At 35.2% G+C, this 27,433-nt stretch overlaps 2 protein-coding genes across 6 annotated transcripts in view; one reads left to right on the forward strand and one right to left on the reverse strand.

Moving 5' to 3' along the window:
- Window positions 1–27,433, forward strand: part of LOC137387287 (protein-methionine sulfoxide oxidase mical3a-like) — an 81,276-nt gene that overhangs the window by 33,574 nt on the left and 20,269 nt on the right. For 3 of the 5 annotated variants that reach the window (XM_068073640.1, XM_068073642.1, XM_068073641.1), the window contains exons 14-15: window positions 8,026–8,099; window positions 12,656–12,770. In XM_068073640.1, coding sequence (XP_067929741.1) covers window positions 8,026–8,099; window positions 12,656–12,770 — 189 coding nt within the window. Of the gene's footprint in view, window positions 1–8,025; window positions 8,100–12,655; window positions 12,775–27,433 lie in introns of those variants that run through there. The other 2 variants (XM_068073643.1, XM_068073644.1) reach the window with 2 other exon arrangements.
- On the reverse strand, window positions 19,379–23,027 carry LOC137388628 (collagen alpha-1(XIV) chain-like). The gene is made up of 5 exons (XM_068075105.1): window positions 22,783–23,027; window positions 22,437–22,525; window positions 21,576–21,735; window positions 20,906–21,079; window positions 19,379–19,924 (listed from the first exon to the last, which is right to left on the reverse strand). The coding sequence occupies exons 1-5, from the start codon at window positions 22,982–22,984 to the stop codon at window positions 19,752–19,754; spliced, it is 798 nt and encodes a 265-aa protein (XP_067931206.1). The 5' UTR covers window positions 22,985–23,027; the 3' UTR covers window positions 19,379–19,751.

Below are 27,433 nucleotides of genomic sequence, written 5' to 3' on the forward strand. Positions count from 1 at the left end.
GACCCCCGCCATACGATATTTGCTCATTGCGGTGTTGGCATCGTAAGGCGAAAATGATGTATAGGGAGGTATAGAAGCCCAAAGTAATTATCTAATGCAAACACCCCCTGGTAAAAAAACATCAAAATTTTATATACGTTCTTTTACATTAAAAATTAGTAACAAAATAGTATATTAACCTGTGTAACTATAATAGTTGCCTGCAGTAACTTTAGTGTAGTTAGTAGTTATGATCTGCTTATGATTCTTACTTTTTCCTTTAACATCGTTATCAATCTTAAGACCCAAGGCTAACGAATTAAAGTTATATATATATATATATGGTTATATATTTATATACATTTAATGAATTAAAGTTTATAGTAAATTCGAGCTGAATGTCCAGCATTGCACAAGTAATGTAATAATTACCCACTGAGTATGAGTAACTTACCTCGAAAGCTAGTTAGTAATCTTTTCTAAAACAGTTCCCGTGTTTGCAGACGACCAACAAAAAGACAAAGAAACAAACAAACACTGATTTATATATATATATATAGATTAAACCCTAAAATGCCCAATAAATGTTCACATTCGCTTCTCACTAATCGTCGTTTCACTCATGCAATATCAAGCATTTACGAAACACAAAGAATGCTGAACTGAGAGAGTGAGCGTCATATCTCTTTCAGGCATTGTGGGAGGGATTTCGGCGAATAGCATATCGACATCTTCGTTGTTCCTATGTATTCTGCACACTGACCGCCAAACTTGAATTTCAAGAGACATTTATGTTGATGTTGTATGTCGAAAAAATTGAGAAGGCGCAAATACATTGTGTTCCACGTCGTAAAGCGATAAACTGTAAAGCAGGGATGTTGTAACCCGGAGGTCCACTGTGCTTTTCTGGAAAATCTTTCAAAATTTGAAACATCTACATTTGAAAATGAATTATTGTAAAACAAAATTTAGCAATTGTTCGTGACAACTTGGTATCGCTTCTGAGAAAATCTAAAATGGTTTAGGGACCATGGAGTCTGTTGAGAGTGACTCACTGGGAGTCAACTTGCTCGCTCTATTTACCATTTGGAATCTAAAACAATAGCGTTGAGCACACCACGCCAGTCAGCTATGTTGGGAGTGGCAGTTAGATGTTAGATTGTCTAATAGAGAGAGAGCAGTGTGCCAAGTTATATGGACTATGTATTGTTTTACATTATCTTGGTCACTCACCTGTCGATAAACAATGAAAGAGCAAAAAATACCTTCACTTCCTTTGTACTTTGTCAAGCCGCAGACGGCAATGATTCGTAACATCTAAAAATGTACAAAACAGACATATTTGTTATAAACATTGTCTCATAAGCGGGATGCAATTCTTGGAAACGCTTGTGTATGATCGATGGGCGGATAAAACATCAGATGAATGCAATGTCCTTTTGTCGCCGTAGCAGGCTTATTTATAGGGTACTGTACAAGAGCAAACATTATCACGCTATAGATAATAGTATGTAGAAAGAGCAAACATTATCACGCTATAGAGAATAGTATGTGGATGTACTTTTCCAGCTATAGTGTACTAGCAGTAAGCCCGATGATATTCTGGATGTCTTTTATTTCCAATCAGATAGCTTCCCATCAAATAGCGTGCGTTTTAAAGATGAACTTGTGCAGAATTTTAGTAAATTTTATCGGAAGTGTCGGTTTTTTTCCATCATTTGCGATTGTTTTTTACGTTTGAGGTGATCTGACTGCAAAGATGTTTCGAGATTAAAATCAACAAACCTTGATCATGGTTAAAATGCTCAGATCAAGCAAAAGTGCGAAAGTATGACATCTATAGTTACAAAAAGACGGACAGAATAGAGATGCATAACGCTGTAACTTGAATGCAGTAGCCGATATCAACTATTGCAATGATAACAACCGGTGATGTCATTTCGCATGTATTTTTTTTCTGAGCATTTTAACCGCTACCAAGTTTTATTGATTTTAATCTTGAAACATCCTGGCAGTCAAAAATTATCTCTAACATCAAATCAGTTGCAAATGGTAGAAAAATATTGATACCTTCTGGTAAGATATTATAAAATTTTATAAAAACTCTCATAAAAACGGCTGGTGCTCAGGGACTAAACAGAGTTTTGAGACTAAATATTTTTACTGACCTCTAGTCAATAATATGTAGACAGGAAATAAAAGTAGAGTGAGTGTATACTGTAAATAAATCAATATCATTTAGACAGCAAATGCATTGAATTAAAGACAACCAAATAATAAGTTAGTTTTTAATGCTGTATTGTCAAGCATTAACTTAACGGTAATTTAAACATACAAATTATATAGCATACAATGTATAATTTGAGCAAATAGCTCTCTACATCATAAGTGAATCTGTAGAATGCCTGGTAGAAGTTAATAGGCAAATATGAAGATATGAAAAGGTATAAGGATAAGTAAAAGTGCTAATAGTAAGTTTCACTTAGGTCTACCCTGTTACTTACTGCATTATTCATGCATGGACTGTTGATTGGTGTCTAATCAACAATTACTATTCGTTTATTAAATACTTACTATTTATGATAAATTCGGATTCCTTCCAAAATAAGTAATATTTATTATAAATTAATGTGTATTATTATGGTTTGAAGTCTCTAGCAGCGGTAATAGTTGACCTTATTGTTGACCTACTCTCCCCCCCCCCCCATTGACTCATTGCAACTGCTCAATCCTTCTGCTTCTCTATTGGTTCTCTACGAGGTTTTAGCAAATTGTACACTTGTTTAATGACCCGCTGGGAGTTTAGTCAGATTGGTGCAAACCTTTGAGATAAAAGAACTTTAGAACTCTCCTTCAGTAAGCTGGCCATTCGTCTCATGTCGAAAAGGGCGTACCTCTGGTAGGCCGCTCCGTGAGAGAAGAAGGAATACAAGCAGTGCCAGTTTTGCTCACAGTCACTATTAAAAAACCAAATTTTTGGTAGTCAAAATAATTAGTAAATCTATCAATGTTCTGTTATTGCTATAGAACAAAAGCTAAGTGGTATCGACCCGTAATACCTAGCTTTTAGTATAGGAATTGCTTTATTTCATTCACACGGCTCGCTTAGAATTTTATAGTGATTGCTAGTGCAAGATTTTCTAAATTATTTCCACTGCCAGGGATATGGTTGTTGGTGTGCTCTAAGCATGCATTGTTGCTTAGGCTATTGTAGGGAAAGGACTAGGAGGGTCTACATTCTACAAGGAAGCCTTCAAGAACCATAGTAATTATATCCCATAACAATAGCCAATGCAATCTTTTTTTGATAATGTAGGTGTAATGTTTTTTTTATTACGCTATAAGTGAGGTTAGATAAACATGCGTGTACTTGATGAGGCATTGTTATATACCTCCCATCATTGCCTGTTCATATCTTCAGCTATTGTTTTTAGCCTACGTGACGCGATGGGCGGATGTTACTATGTAGTGTGATGGCATTGTTCAAAGACGAGTTGACCACAAAAATTTTTTCTGTTAGCTTCAAAGGTTATGTTGGCAGGTCAGCTATTAAATATCCTAACTATTGTGCAGCAGTGGTGTAGTATCGGTATTCACCATGCCTGCAACGCGTGCAAAATTACCATCTTGTGTAGATGTCAGCTTACTATCATATTGGAAATAAAAATATCATGGATGTGGACTTTCTTAATATTAGCAAAAATGATCTTTGTGTTTTGCTGATAATTGTAAGGTAACTACTACAGACAGACTTGAATATACAGTAGATATAACTTACTCTCATATAGCAGCATATAATGTGTTAAAGCAATTATCTAGTCAGTTGGGTTATAGATTTCCTGTATCAAGAAGCTGATCCCAGTTGAATCCTAAAATAAACCAACCTTACTATATAATCATGCCTCTACATAAAATATACATTCTTCTAAGATCTGCTTTGCGTGTTAACATCTTTCGCTACGGAAAGCTTTTATAATAACTCATATATTGTTCATTCTGCCAATATGCCTTTAGAATGGCTCACTTTAGTGCCAAAACATTCATTCCTGGTCACAGAGTTAACAGATCTACTCAAAGTTTTGCCACAATAAATTTTGGGTTAACGTTTCATCGCAACAAAATGAAGCGAGTAGTTTCCTTTATAATCAAAATTCACAGAGCAATATCGCTGTCGCGAAATTTTTATTTTCTATATAATATGGATGCAAAGAAAGATTTTAAACAGCGACAGGAATGTATTTCTGCTGCTCCGGCAGTACAATTTTACAAGGTCGGGCCTCAGATATCTCTTATTACTAGGAGTAACTATGTTTCTGATATTCTGAGTCTTCACAATCTTCAGATGACTCCAAAGCTTTGATTGCATATTTTTTGCAGCTGTTTTTGTAACCTAAATAAATATTAAATATGGCTTCTATACTTCAAATGGTTATGGTGTAGAACAGGGGTCGGCAACCTGCGGCTCCGGAGGTTGATGAAAGAGGTGGATGAAAGAGATGCATGCGGCTCCGAAGCCGCATGCATCTCTTTCTTCCACCTCGGGCTGGGTGCGGCTCCCTCTGACTTTGGACTTTTTTCTTTTTTTACCCTATGCCAAGTAATACATAAAAATATAGAAGTTTTATCACTCGATTTTGTAATATAATTTTAAAAATTGTAATTATGGTGATAAATCAAACATTGTCGCTTGTTATGGGTCATTATTTATGTTATATTATTATTAGCACCTTATCACATGATCGTCACGCTGCTTTAATTTTAATATAAAAGTACAGAAAAATGTACTACCGGATTCGCACGGAGGGCCAGATCGCTAGAGATACCTTCTGATATTATGTCAACTAGCTGCGTTAAACAATTAGAAATCTAGTAAGGCTGGCCAGACACTTAGGTCTGCAATATCGTCAACAACACTACTGACAAACAACAACACTAATACAGGTAGTACACCTTATAACAATTTATGCGCCAATAAAACTGCCAAAATTATTTTATTGTTTGCAAAAGTGTAATTTTGTTTTCTCAGCAGACAAATCATTATACACGCCACACTTTTTCCTTTTACGTTATAAACATGGAATAAAAGCATTAAAAGCTAAACAAAAAAGTTACCTGTAGTATTTATTATTTTTTTAATTTAAAATATCAAAGGGGTTTTGTGGCTCCCGTTGCGGTCTTTCCTGCGGAAAGTGAGTCCAAATGGCTCTATGAGTGGAAAAAGTGGCCGACCCCTGATGTAGAATCTTCTGCTGGCTTCAAGTAGCATTACATTGAAACTCTATGAAAAATACTCTAGCTTCTACAGCATAAATACTGAGTGTGCCAATAAAACTTGTTGAAAGTTAATTAAGTGTGAACTGGTGTGAAATTAGATGTGGGAACAAATATTCCAGATATTATATATATATTTTATATATATATATTTTTTTTTGTATATATAGTTTGAGTATTATTTGCATATAAAATTCAAATAATACTCAAACTTGTTTAATTCCCTTCACATCAGGCAATTTATATAAAACTACATAAATAGCTAAAGGTACAAAAAGTTAATTTATATGTAAAATGAAATTCATGAAGTAATTTTTATGTTCACTGAAAAACCCAAATGGACATTTAAGCTAGGGGGGAGGGTGCTGATAGATTAAATGTAGTGCAACTTGCTCTAGCTACAATAGATTAAATGTAGTGCAACTTGCTCTAGCTACACTAGATTAAATGTAGTGCAACTTGCTCTAGCTACACTAGATTAAATGTAGTGCAACTCGCTCTAGCTACACTAGATTAAATGTAGTGCAACTTGCTCTAGCTACACTAGATTAAATGTAGTGCAACTTGCTCTAGCTACACTAGATTAAATGTAGTGCAACTTGCTCTAGCTACACTAGATTAAATGTAGTGCAACTTGCTCTAGCTACACTAGATTAAATGTAGTGCAACTTGCTCTAGCTACACTAGATTAAATGTAGTGCAACTCGCTCTAGATACACTAGATTAAATGTAGTGCAACTTGCTCTAGCTACACTAGATTAAATGTAGTGCAACTCGCTCTAGATACACTAGATTAAATGTAGTGCAACTTGCTCTAGCTACACTAGATTAAATGTAGTGCAACTTGCTCTAGCTACACTAGATTAAATGTAGTGCAACTTGCTCCAGCTACAATAGATTAAATGTAGTGCAACTTGCTCTAGCTACACTAGATTAAATGTAATGCAACTTGCTCTAGATACACTAGATTAAATGTAGTGCAACCCGCTCTAACTACAATAGATTAAATGTAGTGCAACTTGCTCTAGCTACACTAGATTAAATGTAGTGCAACTTGCTCTAGCTACACTAGATTAAATGTAGTGCAACATGCTCTAGCTACAATAGATTAAATGTAGTGCAACTTGCTCTAGCTACACTAGATTAAATGTAGTGCAACTTGCTCCAGCTACAATAGATTAAATGTAGTGCAACTTGCTCTAGATACACTAGATTAAATGTAGTGCAACCCGCTCTAACTACAATAGATTAAATGTAGTGCAACCCGCTCTAACTACAATAGATTAAATGTAGTGCAACTTGCTCTAGCTACACTAGATTAAATGTAGTGCAACTTGCTCTAGCTACACTAGATTAAATGTAGTGCAACTTGCTCTAGCTACACTAGATTAAATGTAGTGCAACTTGCTCTAGCTACAATAGATTAAATGTAGTGCAACTTGCTCTAGCTACACTAGATTAAATGTAATGCAACTTGCTCTAGCTACACTAGATTAAATGTAGTGCAACTTGCTCCAGCTACAATAGATTAAATGTAGTGCAACTTGCTCTAGCTACACTAGATTAAATGTAGTACAACTTGCTCTAGCTACACTAGATTAAATGTAGTGCAACTTGCTCTAGCTACAATAGATTTAATGTAGTGCAACTTGCTCTAGCTATACTAGATTAAATGTAAATAAACTTAGCAAATGTATTTTTATTGTTTTTGTCTGTTCTTTAATTTTCACCATTTCTCTTTGCTTTTACTCATAAAACTGCCATGGTTCGGAGTAACTTCGAACATTGCAAGTTGAAAACTTCTTTAGGCATTTGCTCGCATTGCGCATTGCTTGTTGAAAATTAATTTGTTCAGGCAGCGGTATGGAGAGGTTTGATGCTTTTTGGCATGTAACCATCTTGTGTGGCTGGTTTGTAGACTTAAGGTTCACTTGGATTATTAATTGTGAGATAAAGTAATATGAGAGATAAAGATATGAGATTAATAAAACATGTCTCGTCTTAGACTCTAGTCTAATACGCTGTACTATTGTATAATTACAGTAATTTACTACGTCATAGATAACTGGTAGACAATGCATTATTAAAAATGCTCTTTATTGATCGTAGGCTGTAGCCTACTTGTTTTGTTGAATACTAAAAATGGTGTTATTGGATTCGTTAACAGCTCTAATAAGTCTACTGGGTAATAACCATGTCTATTCTTTTTCGTTACAACTGACCCTTAAATTATAACTTAGTTTGTTGGTCCAAATAATCCTCATTGAGGACAGTCCTCAACAGTTGCTCTTCGTGTGCGGTTAAAAAATGTAAATATTTTTAAATGCATCCTTGACCTTCAAGGACTCATGGTAGTGAAGTTAGTAATGGGGATGTTTTATAGTGCTAATATAAAACGGTATTTGTTTGCGTTCCAATTCAGCTAATAGGGCGAAGCGCAATTAAAAATACGAGCCTATTTGTGAAATAGTGTGCGAACATTGCGATTGTTTCATGCACCAACATGAAAACAAACATGACCTCACACTCTAGATTTGTCCAATGAAAATGTGATTTACAACACGAGTAAGAATAAAGCACTATTTGTTTACCTCGGGTGAAATGCAAGGAGAACACTTGTAGGAACAAATTTCTCAGCGCTTTTCATCTGATTTCGCGCTCGTGTGTCCAGGTCTCCATTTGTATGTAGATATGCGCATGTCTAAAGTATACAGAGTGTTGTGTTCAGATTAATGCCAGATAGAACTTGCAACAGAGTGTCTTCATTTATTGCAGTGCAAAACACCAGGCTCTGGAGTCACAGCAGGCAGATCTGGAGTGGGAACTGAGGGAGATCATGAACCAGGCCGGTTGGTAATATGTGTTTCTAATTTCTTTTTAAGGGTGATTTTTAAATTTAGCAGGTAAGCAATTGGGCTACAGGTGGGGTGTTTGCATTTTAATCACATACCCCTTACAATTTTAGGAGAATACAGTGGTTTTTGCGTTGTTTGACAATCGGGTCAGGTAGGGTACATTAATAGTAAATAAGCGCATGCGTGGCCATTTATTAGCAAAAGCTGAATATCAAGATTTTTATAAATACTAGTGCAGTGGCTGACTAGCTTGCTGTGTGTGATCATCTAGTGTGCTCATAAAGCATGGTGAATAAGTATGCACGCAACTATTATGATGTGGTAGGAGGCCAATGTAGGAGTGTTTGGCCTGTTATGTTAAATGTCGCTAGTTTGAATCCCATATGATGCAATCCTCTTTTCCTAACCTCCAACAGACTTGGGACACACGAACGCGGCTCCTACTATAGCATAGGTTTTAATGTTTTCAGGCTATGATACTTTGTAGCAAACACCCTCAGTGTATGCTCCAAAGCTTTTATTGAATTTGTTCTAAGGTTGTCAGTAGTATAGATACATTTTCGGTCGTGCTGCTGAAAGCTGCGTGTAGGAGACAACTCTAAATTTATGGATTTCCTTTGGAATATATAAATGCTTGTCGAGTGCCCCAGTTCGCTATAGATGCTCGTAACAACTCTGAGCACCCTTATTAGACCTCAGGGCTGGTGATATACATTTACATGTTCCAGAGTCGTACAACTGTTAAGTTTGAAGCCGCAGCAGATCTAAAAGCTGATGATCAATACTGTGACATATGCATGAAAAGCTCTCATCAATGACAATGAAGAAAGAATCCATCATAAGTAGTTATCTGTTACCATTCAGAAAGCTCTAGTGCCAAAATGTCATAAAATGCACATTTTTTCTCATTTAAATAATATTTCATTATGATGGGCTATATAAAGACACTAGCTGTGCTACCCGGCGTCTGGACAGAAAATTGATTTGTATTTAACATATAACAACATTTACTATTCTAACTTTCAAACTACACATCATGAGAGAAGTGTTTTGTGTAGTTTAAATAAATTAAGAGAAAAATGAAAACAACTGTAAAGGTTTTAAAACTTTATCAAACAACTGTAATTTTCAAGCTGTTAGCCTGGCACATTGCCAATGGAAAATTGCAGTAAGCTGCTAGGCTTCTAATGACAGTACTCCATGACATTGCGTCAGCATTGTTGTCCAGCTGCAGTTATTCTAATAATAGCTATAGCCGGAATGCAACCAGACATAAGACATGACATACACACGGACATACTTTGAGAAATATATAATGTCATGATTGTTAATGGAATATTTCAAGAATTTAAAGGATTGTCAGTTTTTAAAACTAACGCAGCCGTTAAGTCTGCTTTCAGGTTATTGTTGGGCGCTATTAATATAAGGCAATGTTTTGATGCTAAATCAAACAGTAAAATTTTTGGTCTGCTGGTGTGGCCACACAGTCTTATAGCATCTCTGTACTTGGTCCGCTGCGTTAGAGCTTGTTAGGGTAAAGCATTGCATCACTTGAATCTCATTCAGTGATGCCCGACATTGTGTTTCGCAATTGAAAAAAGTCTTGACTATGTAATTTCATTCTTTAATATACAGTGAAAATATTGTTAACCTTGAGGTACTTGAGTACTTGGCTACCATAGTGTCCATCAATCCATCAATAGTGTCAAAAAAATCACATGTGTTTAAAAAAATTTTATACTTTGGCCATGATATATTGAAAGTATGTACACTATGATGTATTGAAAGTATGTACACGCCTGTAATAAATGGTTCTAAATATCTCAAAAGTTTAATATAGAATTTGTGCACCCTGTTAGCATTTCCATCACCAATAATCAGCCCAATAAAAATTAATTATTGTTTTTCATAATTTTTACTGTGAACATTAAATTAAAGTTTTTAAATAAGTTTCGTAAGTTTTGGATATACCTTTGCTTTCGTTCAAAGTAGAATTTTTTATTTAGATAACTTTTGGGTAATTTTTAATAGTTAGAAAAAAACGAAGTTTGATTTGTTATGTAGATTATTTGATTCATATGAAGTCAAAAAACTGAGTTTTATAAAATACGTATAAAGTAAAACGCCAAACGGTTTTTTCAAGTCAGTATACTTGCATTTTTATCAATTATTTGGATTATATGACGTGACTGGTCGTTTACCTGAAAGCCATTTTAATTGCAAGCCCTTTTTTTGGAACTCAAACTTCATTGTAAACTTCATTCACAATGCAATTTTGTGTAAAAAGCTGGTAAATTATTATTATTATTCATATCGATTTTAATTGCATTTAAATCTTACTAAAAGTGGGGTTTTTTGTGTTTTAATGTATCCACTTTTTGCTGAAATTTGTATCACGAACAATGGCACATGATGTCATTTGAAATCTCACTTTAAAGTTATACAAAACTACTCACATGCACATGTGGGACAATGGCATGTATTTTCACATGTTTTCTCTGATAATCTGTCTTGATTGTGTGCGTGTGCCTAGTTTCCGCCACTGTGCATATATATATATCCGGAAATTGTGCAGTGCCAAAAGGTCTCATTAGTGTCATTGACATTTGATGGAAATCCTAAAATATACAGATGTCAATTGTTCCCTGCATGATAGTTTCTTTTGATCCCAATGGAATACTTATATGGCATGTCCAAGGTGTGGGCGATCACGTAGCCACACTGTAATTTGATACACTGCATTGGACTTAGGCCGAGGTGAGCTTGACCTTGTTGAAGGCTACAACTATGCCATTCATGTGTGTTTCGAGTTGCGGATTTGCGTAGGTCAGTTGTTTACGCGCATATTTATGGTACTACCATTGTCTGTGCAGTCGGGATGCAACGAGGAATTGTTTACTCACTTGAAATTTTATATCGCCATGTCTTTTGGGATCGATGGCTGTGACGTATTTTGAGAAACTTAATTCCTAGTCGAGGAAGGCTAAAAGGCCGGGTTGCAGACTACTCATTGTTAGAGAGCAGCCGTGGTCTAGTGGTCTACAATGCCTGACCTACCAACAACAGTTCAAGATTCAATTCCCAAAAAAGGCCTCCGGGTGGTGACAAGAATGACATCCAACTTTAAACTGCTGTCTACAACTGATCATGTCTCTGGTTGTCAAGGTGCTATTGCTACCGGACTCAGACATGTCCAGTCAAGATTACAGAGCATTAAGATGCTCTGTGATATTGGCTGGGCATGTTTTCAAGAACATTGTACTGCAATGTCAGCCTCTGCTCGCAGTCAGCGGGCATCAAACTCTTCGAAGGTTTGCTCGCACTCCTTGTTACAAGCAGACCACTATAAAAATAGCAGACATCCCCATGTCATTCTGCTGTTTCTGTGAGATACACTTCTCTCAGATAAATTTCCTGTCCTTTTTGCCGAAATGTCAATCAATAAGGGCAAAGTAGCTCATTAGCATTCATATTTCGAATCACTTCCTGTCTGAGTGCTGCTATGACGCTAAATGTGATGACAGAGGGAGCTTGGAAGGGTTGACATCACCTTCTGCTATTAACAAATCCCCTCCAGGCGTAGTGAACCTTTGCCTTAAAGTTTATGAGTCGGAACTGAAGTGAAGAATAAAATATTGGCAGCCGTCATATGCTGACATCGCCTCTCCTAAGGCCATCAGCATTTAGTAATTCACTGCTTGGTGTTTGATTCCTACGAGAGTCCTTTGTAATATTGTTGTCTTATGACGACGTTTTCTTCTGCTGACTCTGTAATATCTTGGTGCTGCCTGGATCAAATGAGATGCTTTATCCTTGTAAAAATTTGATTGAATTGTTACAAACATGTCGTTTTATTTTAATTTTAGTTCAGTAGGAGGTTGTTCTTAATTTGCTGCTAGAGCAGATGAAATGTTTTTGCAATGTTCTATTAATTGTACAAAATAATATGATGTAGAAGCTCTTAGCTAGAATGTAATTTTTCAAATTAGCCGAATGCTTCACTAATTGTTTATGTAATCTTTTGATTACTCGTTGAAAGTTTTAGTTTTTACATAACAAAACAATTTTAACAAAGTCACTCATCAAGGGGTCCCTGCAAGTGCCACAGAAATATATTATTTGTGATAAAATATTAACAAACATGCAATAAACATGCTCATAGTCCTGTGCATATACATAAAACTGCAGTTATCCTCTATGCACCTTTTTACGTTATGCACAACTGACAATGCGATTTTAACCTAGAAATTTTAAGGTTTTTCCAAAGGCAATGGGCCACAGTCTAACACTTCTCCGTTGTCAATGCACCCGAACCAAATTGGCAATGTACCCAGTTATGGCGAAACCTACTGTCATTCTTTTACAATTCTAGGATATGCGATTTGAATCCGAAATCCATTACTTCATTTAAAAATAATACCAAAAACAACATTAAACTGCCTGCAATGGTACATATAACAGTCATATGAATTACAGAACTAATCTCTTCTTTGTTTATCTTTCACTTTAATATGTCCTTGGTATAATCATATGGTCACTATGCACTTTAGAAAACTTAAAAACGGATGATGATAAGCTGAGAGAGGAGGATTTGTTACAAAAGTTGGTCACCGTGGTTACGGAAAGAAGTAAACTAGTTGACAAGATGGACGAAGAGAGGCTAAGGTGAGTATAGCCTCAGTGCTATTTAAACTTGCAGGAAGAAAACAAAGCGGATTTGTCAAAACATAAATTGCACTGCCTTACGCGAATTTAAATACATTCATTTTAAGTTGTAACTTTAAATGATATTTTCAAAATTTAAATAAAACTAGTTATAACTTATTACAGCAGTAATCCCTCCGTCAACTCCCCTCGCCAACTTCGGTGTTCAACTTTTGCAGCTTTTGTAGAGTGCGGGGTAAAAAAAAATTTTTTTTAGAAGTTACAGTTATATAATATAACTATATAAAAACAATATAAAAACTAAAATACATAGAATACTTAAATCTCTCCCATTTCTGGCTCAATGAGATGAATGTAAAAGTGTGGTAAGTATAAAAGTGCAGTGTTTGTGGCATCCTTCCCTTGACCCTTAAAATCATCTCATGAAGTTAGGAAAAAGGCGATATGATTAATGAAAAAATGGCTTCATTAGATACGAGTGTATTAGTCTTTATTTCGCGGATTTGCACAGATTTCGTGGGCGTCGCTGGTCCCGGATAAGCAAAAATGAGTTCTTTTGTACAACTGTACAGCTTTTTGATTTGAATCAATGGCCTTACGAAAGGTTCAAATCTCTCAGTCTGAATATTTGAGGTATGCTTGTGCACATATATTTATATATATGTCTCGATTTCTGCACATATATGCAACTACATAGAAGCAACGGCGTACACTTACCCATATATTCTGCTATATATTTCACATGAGTCTTTAGGGTTATGTTATCGGAGGTTTTCTGGACTGGGAAACGAATTACATGGATTACATCATATGGGGTGTTACAATCCAACGTGCATGCAGAGTGCTTCTAATGTATTAAACAAATCGCGAAACGAATTAAGTTTTTATGTGAAAATTTGGCTGCTTATAATCTGAACATTATATGTAATATGTACATCTGTAACATCTATGTGTATGTGTAGGAGTACTCCACATTGTTTTAACATTATATGTAATATGTACATCCGTAACATCTGTGTGTATGTGTAGGAGTACTCCACATTGTTTTAACCAAAAAACTGTAAAATGTAATGAATCGCAGGCAGTTGGCAATGTAAAGACGAGAGACAAAATTTAAAGCCAACAAACTACTGCGCTGCAAAAAAACATGTGAGGCAAAGAACTCCAGCAAATTCTTTTTTCCATGACCTTTAAACGTTGCAATTTTTATTATAGTACCTGTAATATAAATTTAGTAGTTGTTAGTATAAAGTTGTAATAATTTTATTTGTCAAAAGTGATTATTCTGAACAGCATCTTATATTAGAGTGACCGATTTTTATTAGAAGTTGAACTACTTTTTTCGCTGCAGTTAGCATCTTATTATAAAATGGACTCACTGATGATCAGCTAGTCGAGTATCAAGCGCTGCTAATACACACGACTATGCTAGCATTTACTACTAGCGTCTGCCGCAGCGTCGAGGTCTGCTGATTCATCAGCAAGATTTCTCAATATTTTTCTTGTCCGCTTCAGCGGACAGGTTTAGTGTTTTAGCTGGTCGTCTGAAGTTATGTACGGTTTCGTAGACAAAATACTTTATTTTGAACATAGTGATTTATTTCAATCTGTTTTTCTCTCGCAGGAGTGAGAGTGTCTGCAAAGCTGTAATCAAAAGTGAATATATCAGTGTAGGCTCTCAGTCTAAAATGATCATTGACATTTCTATTGTCTGCCAATTTTAGCTGACAAAAATGGTGTTAGAATTCTGTGTTTGGGTTGACGTTCAGTGGAGATGCCTACTGTTGATTTTCCAGCCAGAAGTGAGGTGCTGTAGGTACGCTAAGAACATAGTCGTCCGCTGGAAACTGGGCTACTGGGAGTATTGTGGTTAGAGTGTAGATGGCAGTAAACAAGGGCCCTCCAGTACTTCTGAGTGGACTGGAGAGACCATATGCACTAGCTTGTTGAGTTGGGGCTGGCCTCGTGGTCGGCCCACACCGCAAGACAAGTAAATAAGATACAGTCATGTCTAGGGGAGTTTTTCATGGAAGATGTTAGCTTCCGGAATAGTACAAATAAACAGACCTTGGTTTCTGATCCCAACCCGAGGTAACATTGAATTTCATTAAACACTTTGAAGCCCAACCTTGCACACACAAGTAAGTCCCCTGATCCTTGAACTACCAACATTTCATCGATTGTGAAAATACTTATGATAGCACAATTTTTAACAGATTATCTTATTGAAGCTCCAAGCTTGCAGAACTCAATGAAAAAAAAACAGAACCTAAATAAAGTAAATAGTTCTTGTTTTCACACGCTTTCAAAGAAGTGTTGTTTTAGAGGTAACTGAAGAAACATAAAGATGGCGGTACACCAAGTCAGATAGAGTGTATATTTATTATGAATAGAAAAAGGAATAGTTTTAGTGTGAAGTTCTTTGTTCCTGAGGAGAAATTTTCTAGCTTAGTCTGTTTTTGATCCTTCATTATGAAGAACTTTAATAAGTGTATTATTAGACACTGATGTTCTGTCAGCAGCCATTTTTCATTACTCAGTTGATTGGAAGTGTCTTCAATGTTCCCACAATATGTCAAGAACTAATCATCCAATCAACTTAAAATTTCGGAATTACCGTACTTTTCGGACTATAAACCGCACCCCTACATAAGCCGCATCTGCTTTATTTTCCAAAAGACGATAATAAAACAATACATAGGCCGCAGAACTCAGGACGGTGCTTTTTAACACGGCAGCAACTTTGCTGTTTAAAACGGAACAGTGCCTGACGGCACTGTTTCGTATTAACCGACGCTTTTTAACCTAGTGTCTAACGAAACAGTACCGTTAGGCATTGTTTTATTGGTTCTTTCACCGCTAGAAGCACACTAACCGGAGATTTTGGTTAATGCGCCCTAGCGGTGAAAGAAAAAGCCACAAAATAGCTGCAACCTTTTATAAGCCGCATGGCTCAAATCGTCAGAAAAAAGTAGCGGCTAGTAGTCCGAAAAATACGGTATACTAAAAACATATCAGGCGCGAGTCTACCAAGAAGTGCATAAACCAGAAGTGCAATAAAAACAAAGTGAAATTATGCAGTCGAGTTTATTCGAGCGTAGGATACAATACTCCGAATTATCTTACGTCAGAACAACTTCAAACAATTAGTAAATGACAAATGTGCTGTGTATTCTTTTTTGCTGGAACATTCAAAAAAGGTGTTTTGAGGCTATATTGTAAAAATGAATATTTGTATTATTTACTGGACAGTCATGTAATGATATGGCGTTATTGCGTAATGATATAGATTTATTGTAGCAGTGATGACACAATTGCTTCTTAAATGTGGGAGCAACATGCGCCAGTTATAATGGATAATGAGGGTTTATTTTTTATAGTGTTTTGTTTAAAACTGGTATTATTACCACAATATTTACAACATGTAAAGAGGGTTATTTATTATGCTGCTAGGTTACAATGTCACTATGACCTTGTGCCAGCCGAAAAACCTTATCAACAAATCTTATGGCCTAAGCGATTCCATGAAGGAATTTGTGCCACTCTATGAAAATATACTGTTAAGCTATTCATGGCTATGATGGAGTACATCAGATTTGATGGAAGATCTAAATATTTATGGTAACCTCAGGAAGGTAGTAGCCAAGTTCATCTACTCGTATTGCAAATTTACTGATTCGTATGGACATAGCTGAAATTACTATTATACTCGCCTTTGAAACAACTTCAAATATTTTGATTGTATTAGCTAATTTGATAATCTATATATATATAAATCACAATGTTTGTATATCTGTCCAGCTATAGCAATAAAGTTTTAAGAATGAGAAATCCGCTGCGAACTGGATTTGAACTCACAACCGCCTGTTCTGTGAACATCCATTTATCCAATACACTACACTGTCCAACTTGCTATACCATGGAATAAATTTGGCATATACAGTGAAACTCGGATAACTCGCCCTCGGATAACTTGAAAACACGGTTAACTCAACGTATTTGTTTGGTTCGTTCCTACGCAATGATAAATGGCTTTAGATAACTCGACCGAAACTCCGTTAACTCGAACAGTTTTTTTGCCAAACGGTTACCGAGACGGTTGTTACTATCGCTTTAGAATATCACTTTATTCCAAGCCATAGAGATAAATATCGACATTTAGTAGTTCTTAGGCTTTGTTACTACCAACATCGGCAGAATATTTTCATTAACGACTTTTCTAAAGGTTTGCAAAAATCAAATTTTACCAAACATCCGCTTAGCGATAACTTTCCGAAAGCAAGAAAAGCGAGGTAAAATTCGGATAAATTTAAAGTAAAATTGGCAAAATTGATAATGGGTTTTTAAAAGTAAAGCAGTTTTGTAATAACTGACTTATTGCAAAATTGATCTTGGTTAAAACGCTCGGTAGAAAAATACGCATGTATTTTTTCTGAGCGTTTTAACCGCGATCAAGTTTTGCCCATTTTAATCTGAGAACGTCCTGGCAGTCACATCACCTAAAACAACAAACAAATCTCAAGTGATAGAAAAATATCTATACTTTCTGATTAAAAATATTTAAAACTTCACACGAGAGACCCTTTAACTTGCAACAAGCAATCTATGCTTTTGATTGATATATAGTTTGTATATGTACATGTATCTACTGATAAATACATGCACTTGTGACTGTCCCGATAACTTGAACGCTCTAATAACTCGAACACTTTTGCTCGGTCCCTTGAAGTTTGAGTTATCCGAGTTTCACTGTACTTGGAATACATGCCAATCTTTTATGGCTTCACATTAAACATTGCGGCTTCCGCTTCATGTGTAAAGCCTTACCAGAAGGAAAATGCATGCCCATATGTGAAAAAAAATTTTTAAACTCATATAGGCAAGACTATTGCAATCAGTATAAATATGTAATAGAGACTGCAAGCGGTATGATATGAAGTACACAGGTATAAACACAGTAAACATAAATAGTGCAGTTCACAGAAATAAACAAATACCTTGATTTAACAGTTAGAATGGTAAATATTGATGTTGAATATGTTGATTAAAAGTAAATTTTCTATACAAAAACTGTTTGTTGTTATCTGTGTAACACGGGCATCCAGTTAGTTTATAAAAATATACCTCAAAGTTTGTCATTGTTCGTCCGTTCACATATATGCCTGTCCAGTTATAGCTATTAAATTCTTGGAATGAAAAGCTCACTACGTGCTGGATTTGAACTCACGGATATTGCAACCACCAAATTCCTATCCACGCATTTAAATACTGAGCTATGCAGTCCTTAGAATTTTATTGCTCTTATATATTTATACCGTATGCACACGCTAAATGACATATTAATTGATATATTACGCCCACGCATTACGATGCGCCTGTTATAAAATATTTTTGCCGAACTCTATGGAAGCATGACGCTTTTTTGTTATTTTTTCGTTGGGGCGAATTTTTTTTTCCACACGATCTCAACAATACTTTTTCTCGAAATTAAAATTTGGCGATTGTTGTACTGATTACGACGAAATAACAAAATGCCGATATGCTGTTTTGCCGCTATCAGTGTACCATCGGTTATGGTAAAAACAGAATTGCAAACAAATAAATGATAAAATTTTAGTTAAATGTTTGAAGTTTACTAAAATACATAATAAAATTTCCTTCAAGTATGTGTTTAGTGAACTAAATTCATTTAAGTTAGATTCAGCGTTTATGGGACACATCTATCTTGAAAATCAGAACTCTGCGTGTAGTACATTGTAATGTTACATTTTTTTGCAGATCATAACCACAAAAGTTACCTTAAAACTATAGTTACCTACGCTAAAGCTATTGTAGGTAACTATAGTTACTAAGGTTAACATATTGTTTCGTTACTTTTTTTAATGGTGATGATTTTTACCAGGAGGAGATTGTTGTAGATAATTAGTATGGGTTTTTATACCACTCTATATTTCTATGCGATATTTTCGCCTTGTGATGCCAGCACTGAAACGAACTAGAATTATATCATTGTATAACAAATAATTTTTCATTGTAATCGTAGCAAAACAGACTATATTTAGCCATTACTTGCTAATTATTTCACATTTACATCTAAACACTTCTACAGTTTTATTTTACTTCCTAATTTATTTCAACAAAACACTTATTTCATGATATAAAATTTTAAAGTTTGTTTTTTAAAAAGTTTCAAAACCTTTACAGTTGTTTTCTTTGTTCTCTCAATTCCTTTGAACTGCACAAAAACACTTTTCTCATTATATAAAGTTTAAAAGTTGGAATGGTTAATGTTGTTATATGTTAGATAAAAATCATTTTTCTTTCCAAAACCTTTTATATTACCCGGACATTCATCTAGTCTTTACTATAAAAAGAGCCGTGTCTGTCCGTCTGTCTGTCCGTCCGAAGCCACAGGTGAATGTTGGGAGAAATATTGCATCATTCAACCAACCCACAACATTAGCTTGCTAGACAGACACTAACATCCGCATAGATCAACCGCCATACTGCATTTGGAATAACTGTACACATAGTTATTACTCTTATGGCCCACCGGACTGCCAAGGTGCTAGTAACAATAAATTTACAAACAGTAATTTCTATTGTCTATATTTTATTTGTAATGATATGTCTATGTAGAATATATAAATTTGTTGTAGATACAAATAGTTCATTTCATCTGAGTATGAAATTGCACAAAGATATATACATGTAATTGCAATAAATAATAACAATAGATTGGGGTTTATATCATTCATTATGTTTAAAAGAAAATGCATGGACTAGCGGAGACATTTCAGAAAAACTGGAATATATCATATATATATTTGACATTTTCATGCCGGCTTTAACATTTTCTATTCAATGAACATTGACTATTTAATAATGCTCATCGTCTTAGAGATCAATTGATCGCATTGCGTATCCAGTGAGCCTGCAATGTTTGACTTCATTGGAGGCTTTACATCAGCTGTATACCGATCAGGATTTGCTGTAGTGGGCTGTCATTCTGTCCATTAACCCTTCCATAACCTTGCCGGTATAAGTAGTGTCCTTTAGATAGAATATATGCTCACTTTCGCTGTCGGAGGCTATCACAGATATCCTTGTTAGATCTAGGTCCTCACCCAGCGCCACCACGTATGTCTCTACATCTGCAAAGCATTGAGTAAGAAACATTTAGAGCATTAGTGCAAAAGGTCACAGTATTATGACCCTATTATGAACCTTGTGGTTCGATTATTATAAAGTTTGTGGTTCTTTCAGGGAAAACAACAATATTTATTATGTGTTCTTGCGGTATGTTATTATAATTCCTTATTATTGCAATAAATACTCCATAGTTTTAATTAGTTGGCTGAAACAAATGGAGTGGATGGAACAAACCTATGGTTTCGGCTGGCAAAAACAGTATTTGGAAAAAGATTATGATCAATTAAATTAAACATAGTGAAAGCATTATTTGTATTTTCCATTATTTTTTCCTATAAGTCGTTTAGCATGAAAGAAATGCTTACATAGTATTCTTCCCAGAATATAGGCCACAGAGTACATTACGTGAATTTGCCCTATAAATGATGGCTTGTTGTCTTAATGCTCATAATGCTCCGTCAACAAATCAACTATCATTTCCTCTGGAAAATCTGGCCATATTTGCCAAGCTATGTGTAATAATTTTGATATCGTTTGAAAGTAGAATTATAATTTGGGATTTTACGTCCTAGACATGTAACAGGCATCTGGTTCAAACATTAGATCTGAAAATACAGTATTCTTCTGCACAATCAACTAGTCTTTGTAGTTAACTTTGAAGCTGCAATAATAATGAAACACTGACCACAAGTTTTACAAGACAATGAGCTGTCACGATAACAATGGGTTTTGCAATCGTCTGCCCCTCCCAAGCTTATGACATCATAGGCTCTTCATTTCTTAGTCAGGCAGCAAATGGTTCTCAGGATAAATTTGTCTTTATTAGAAATACTACTCATTTGCTACAATGAAGCTATCACTGACAAAATTATGTTTAATTAATGAAATCATGGATTTACTTTTTGGTAACTTCTCTTTGAACACATGCACCATTTAGTGAAGTTCTTTTATTTGAATATCTAATGGCCAGGTACTAGACTTACTATGATCACGAAGGCTTGACACTGGCCCATTAAGTCCTTGATCATCCATTGTGTCATCATCAGCAATTCCATCTGTGGCGATGATGAGTACTTTTTTAGCTGTGGGTCTGCAGTACCGTTGCATTTTTAAGTCCATCCAATAAAGAGCGTTGGTCAGGTGTGTGTAGGATGCATCTGTAAGGCAGCAGTCTATAGATTAGATGATGATAAATGCGAGAGAATCTGACTGGCATGGCCTCATTCATAAAGATGTCTAGGAAACTGGGAGAGCTATTATGAATGCTGCCAAAAGCCCTTGACCTTAAATTACTTTCTACTAAGAAACTATGCTTCCTGCTAGTATTTTTACAATTTTTTCCAAGAAGCGAATATTTTTATAGCACTATATATCAATAATTTATTAGGGAGTTGAAACATGGTAGACTAATTTAATATTTTCATGCAAACAAGATTTCAAAATGACATCGTATATTGTCCGGGAGTATTTATTACACGAACAAAGCCACAACTATGCCCTCTGTTAACACCCTCTTCCACAGGACAATAGCCTTGCTTCGGCTAGTGAAGCCTATTCTGATATACAGATGATCTTTTTCATGCGTTTGCTTTAAGAGTCATAAATCTTAGTGATAGCACTTGGAAAATTCTGTGAAATGTAACGGTGACTTACTTTGAAACTGTGACCTATATATGCTTCGTCGAATGAGCTCTCGAAACTTGACTTCTCCAAATGCAAACTCTCGGGTTATGTATCCGCTCATCGAGAAGGAATACATTGATGTCCTCACACGCGACGGGAAGTTGTTACGCTTCATCACGCCAATCATTGTCTGCAAGTATTATTGTTTTCTAAAGAACATAAAGCTACGGTTATCCATGGCGGTTATCCATGGCGAGAGATGTTAGTAATATTTTTTATTAATTTTATTTCGGTAATTAAGCGTTGTGGCTGTTAGCCATTGATATAGGGAAAGCGTACTCAGTGCTCACGTGAACAATTGCCAACAACTAACAGGTTTTCCAGACAAGCGGGCTTTAGTAGAGTGACGCCAACCTAAATACCCGGCGGCGAAAAGCCATTTGATGCCATCAAACAGCCGCCATGAGACATCTGGTACATTTCCAATTGGTAGCGTGTGATTCACTAACTGTTGTCAATACAGTATTGTTTTAAGAATTGATGCCCGTACGACCTTGCCAGTGCTGACACCACCGGCAGTTCTTGTGCCAAGTCTTTTCTATGAAATTGGATCATTTAAATAAAGTTCTCATTATGCAAACATGTTATGTAATCAGTTTCACTGCGCATCTGCCAAGTCTGCTGTTAAACCTGCCATTACAAATATTAACTCGAATAATTTATGCTCATATCCATATGTTTACTCGATGTCTAATTATAAGTTTAGATTTTAATTTCACTTTAATCAAAACTAAAATCAATTTATTGAGATGACAACGCTACAATAATTAAGTTGGAGACGATTTAAAGTTGTGTCAGTCATATTCTTTTTTCTTGATTGCTCCAACTTACCTTGAGCAAGAATTTGGCATTTTTGTGGTTAGAGGCTCCGATACTAAGGCTTGAGTCTAACAGTATTGTTAGATCAATCTCATGAACATCTACAACGCATAACATAATCTGTAGGTAGATTCTGCCACAGGTGTTCATTTTTGGAGTTATCAACTCTCGCGGAGATTCATCAATAGGTATTAATGAAGCCTTTCGGAGCAATTACATTTCTATGAAATGTAGGAAGCAAAAATCAAGTCAAAGAAATTATTGTTCATCAGAAAGAAATCTACTTTATACTTTAAAATATATTTATATAATAAAATATATTCCTATATCGTAAATCAAGCATACGAGGATCACGTACCTGCATTGAGGATGATTTTAGTGAAGAAATTTCTATAGACGGATTGAGCTGTGGCATGCGCACTACGCGACGTTGCAACTCGTGCGTCTGTCGTGTTGACGTAAACTCCATTGTAGTAAATTACCGTTGAGTTAGAGCTACCGTTTCCAGAGACTACAGTGATCAGAGTCAAAACCAATAGTGTATAGTAAGATAGCTCCATGGGTGTCTTTGGAACGTCTCTTTGAATGGTATTCTTAAATTACCTTGTGTCTAAATCAGTGAATGGGTGATGAGACTGCTGTTCACGCATTTTATAAGAAATAATGAGTTGTGGGAGTGACCAACACAGCCTTCTCATTGGCTGCTGTTTCAGACACAACATTGTAGCGTGTGCTAAAGCTGGTAGGATAGTGTGGTATTTAGGGGCGTAGCTTATACAGGGGAGGCGTGGTTTGTATTATTTTTCCAAAACACACCAGTTCTTGCCTTAGAATTTTCTTGGTTACTTAAGGAATATTTCTTTTTGAGTTCTAAAGCGTTCTCAAAGGTTTAGATTAGCCTTCTCAGAAACTGAACAACTGAGTGATTACAAATAAATATTTACAATTAAATATAACATATAAATATAATAAATATATACAATTAAATATAATATATTAATATATACAATTTAGCTCAGCTATCTGAAAATGTAAAACTGTTTAGTTATCCAATATATACTGTATAGCTATAGAATATATTACATATAGTTACACAATATATGCTACTTAGCTATCTAGCATATACTGTATGGCTAACTAATATAAACCATCACATTTCAAGCAAAGATTGAAGCTCATTGGCCTACGCTTGATCTCATCAATCAGGTAGATGAAAGATTGGATATTGTACATGTACTTCAAGCTGCTCCAGTCTACTGCTCATTAGTAAGACCAATTACATGAATTTGACATGGCTTATGCCAATATTATTATAATATTATTATTATTACGTAACAACAGTAGGTATATGTGTTATGGCTGGTCTGGTAACTTAATCTCTGACTACCCGTCAAACCAAGTATCTATTTGATATGATGGACTAACTGCTGCCTTTTTATGATTCCTGTATGGCATAACTTGGAACAAATTTTTTGTTTGAAATGAACTTATTGCTAATACGGTAATAAAAAGTTCATGAATTTACGGCCCCACGGCTCAGAACAGAGCTAAACAAATTTAATGTCACTCCAGCTATTTCTGCGATTCTATTTTTTGGTTTTTAGCAATTTTCTATTTGATAGCTGCTGCATAACTCCATTCGCTGTATTCTGGGTCACCATTAAAATGGTTATTTGTGACAAAATTAAATAAGTATTGTAATCAATTCCAATCAAAAACCAGTTTCGGTTACACCTAGCAGCACCAAATTGAACATCATCAATGTCATTGATTGCATGCTTTGACATTCGTTCACTCTCTCCTATAGCGACCTTCCAATGTCGGAAGGTTTGCTTTGGTTGTCATTTAGCCATGGCTTCTGAGAGGTCAAATAATCTGACAGTGAATTAGATGAACATTGCAGTTGAAGAGAAACTTACTGAAAGCATTTTCAATGGCTTCCCAATACAAATTTAGGTTTTTGACTTTAATAGTTAGTATTTTATTGATTTGTTAGAAAGGATGCTCTATGCACACCTATTGTCTACGATAACTGCTATACATGGCCCCAGTACAGTTACCCGATAGTCTTTGACGGTTAATAGTGATAGTTTGACGGTTGATAGTCTTTGATAGTTAATGACGGATTGTCAATACTACAAATGCTTCTCATGTCTATAAATTTCTCTGCGCGAGTGTACACCTGCTCATCAATGTCACCAGGAATTATGTAATTGACAGTGAGTACTTGATTAAAAATATAGTCAGCAGAGGCCTGTCATCATTCTAGAATGTTCTTGCGTGCCTTTTGCCAATTTTGCTGACACCTTAGTTACATTTTTAATAAGAGCTTGCTAAGTAATACTTGTTTGTAGCTTACAAAAATCAAATTTGGGATGCTTACACTATTAAAATAACCAGCAGGGTTTCAGTTGGTCAATTTTATTACACATTGTTCTTTGTGTCGAAAAAATGCATTTACGACCCGTCTAAAAGTGCGTGTGACAGCGTATAGAAGCGCCACGGGTAACCTGTGGTCAGAGCACTCTGACCGAGATATGAATACATGTGGCGCCGACTTTTGGGCAGACCGAAGTCTAGACAGATGACAAATAAATACCATAATGCTGACTTAAGAGTCGACATCAATGGTTCATTACGGCAGGTTTTTAAATGGACTATTCAATCATTTATTGCTCTGCTAAATTGCTCGGCATCGATGCCACAATACTTCGGTGATCGTCGATGACAACAATGTTCACACTACATGTATTACAAGCCCATCCGCGTTTGCATCAACAAATGCTCCGTGACGTAGTGTTCACATTTTTTTTTTTTTAATTTTTGTGACAAAAACCTCGGTTTTTGAGTGCTTGGCTCAAACACTAGTCCCGCAGCAACTATCATAAACGGAAATAAATAAATCTGCTATCCGCGAATTACTATCGCCCAATTGGTTCACATTAAAAAGGCGGTCGTCCATGGTTGACGAAATAACGGGAAAGTTTGAGAGCTGCAAACTTTCCCGACATATCCGCGTTGCTTCGTCGATGCCATCGGTTTACGGTTCACATAATCAGCAATGATCGACAAAAGTAAAACGCTGTCATATGGCGATATAGTGTGAACCAGACTTAAGACTATACGGGAAGACTTGCTTCAGATGCAGTTGAAAATTTATTTCTGCAAACCGACAGAAATGAAAGGGAGTTAGTCTATTGCCTTGAAATTTAAGTTTATTCCGTTCAGCGAACAATAAATTCTCTTCACAAATATCTCCAATATAATACATATATATATAATATATATTATAATAATATAGATTATATATTATAATATATAATCTCACAAATATTGTCAAAGCCAAGTGGTGTAAATTTTTGTGTCATCACACAAAATATTATTGGATGGCAATGTTATTGTTAAACTCGATGTAATTTTGCTTGTCATTTGTTCCATTAGTTTTAATTATCTGAGTAGCTCTCAACCGGTCTCAAGAGGTCATGTTCAACTCCTCTACTCATTCACTAAATTATAGGTCATCGAGTGCCTGGCAGGGCATTCACTAGAGCTGCCAATGTATTCTTCTCACCCGCTCTCGGTTGTCACATTTCGAAGAATGACAAGGATCTTTAGGTATGAGATTATCGTACGGGTTGTGAGTGCATAGATTTATCACATCTGCCCCGTGGCAGTTATCGTTACCAAGTGATTTGACACTATTTTTTCTGTTAGAGAATCTTTCAACTTGACACAATTGTGTTAAGCATGGCTAGACAGTATTAATAAGATATATTGACCGGTAGCCCGGTCTCTAGGGGTCAACGTGTGAAGTCAGCCACTGACAATGTGTGACTGCAGAGTTGGTCTTTCGTTTATTAAGGAATATCGTGATTTTATGGGTGAGAAGACATAAGTCAGTTAACCCTCTGCAGGCACCTACTGTGTCTGGAACTGCAGTCGTTCTCCTCAATCTGTAATACATTGCAAGTCTCGCCAAAAACTTTGACTCTTTCGCTACAGAAGTTTTTGCTTGTTCTGTTAAAATTAATCCATGCCAAAATATTTTTGCAGACGTACACATGGTACTTTTTCAGTAACAGCTAGAGTTTTTGTCATAAATCATTAATCTAAAGTTTTGTGCAATCAGCAGAAAATTCTGCTCAAAAATCAATGTATTTGACAAACGGAAGCGATGTTAAATACTATTTTTAATTTATTGAAACTGGCTACAAAAGGAAATCATTTTCAAAGTTTAACCAAAACGCAGACTCCTATTTCTCTAATAAAAAAAGATATTTATCAGCAACAGCCGAAGCCTAATGTTGAAAAATTTCAACAGCAGAAATACATTTAGGTCACTGTTTAAAATTTTTATTTTCATCTATTATTAACCAACAAAAAAAATTGGAAACTGCATATGTTATAAATACATACATTTAAATACAGACATGTACATATAAATACATACATATAAATGTATACATATAAATACATGCATATAAATACATGCATATAAATATATACATATAAATACAGATAAATACATACTTATAAATACATACATATAAATACATACACATAAATACATACACATAAGTACAAACATATAAATACATACATATAAATACATACATATGAATACATACATATAAATACATACATATAAATACATACAGATAAGTGCAAACATATAAATACAAACATATAAATACAAACATATAAATACATACATATAAATAAGTATATATAAATGCGTACATATAAATACGTACATATAAATACGTACATATAAATACACACATATAAATACAAACATATAAATACATACATATAAATACGTACAAATAAATACGCACATATAAATACAAACATAAATACAAACATATAAATACGTACATATAAATACGTACATATACATACGTACATATAAATATGTACATATAAATACGTACATATAAATACACACATATAAATACATACTTATAAATACATACACATAAGTACAAACATAAATACATACATATAAA

Source organism: Watersipora subatra, chromosome 2 (genome assembly GCF_963576615.1).
Source record: "Watersipora subatra chromosome 2, tzWatSuba1.1, whole genome shotgun sequence".
Taxonomy (NCBI): Eukaryota; Metazoa; Bryozoa; class Gymnolaemata; order Cheilostomatida; family Watersiporidae; genus Watersipora; species Watersipora subatra.

What these genes read in the sequence shown, in the direction of transcription:
- LOC137388628 (XM_068075105.1), bottom strand. Translation starts at nt 22,984, where the DNA reads ATGGAGCTATCTTACTATACACTATTGGTTTTGACTCTGATCACTGTA. An exon ending in TAAAATCATCCTCAATGCAG is followed by an intron (nt 22,526 to 22,782) that starts GTACGTGATCCT and finishes TATGCGTTGTAG; the next exon opens with ATGTTCATGAGATTGATCTA. An exon ending in ATATAGGTCACAGTTTCAAA is followed by an intron (nt 21,080 to 21,575) that starts GTAAGTCACCGT and finishes GCTGCCTTACAG; the next exon opens with ATGCATCCTACACACACCTG.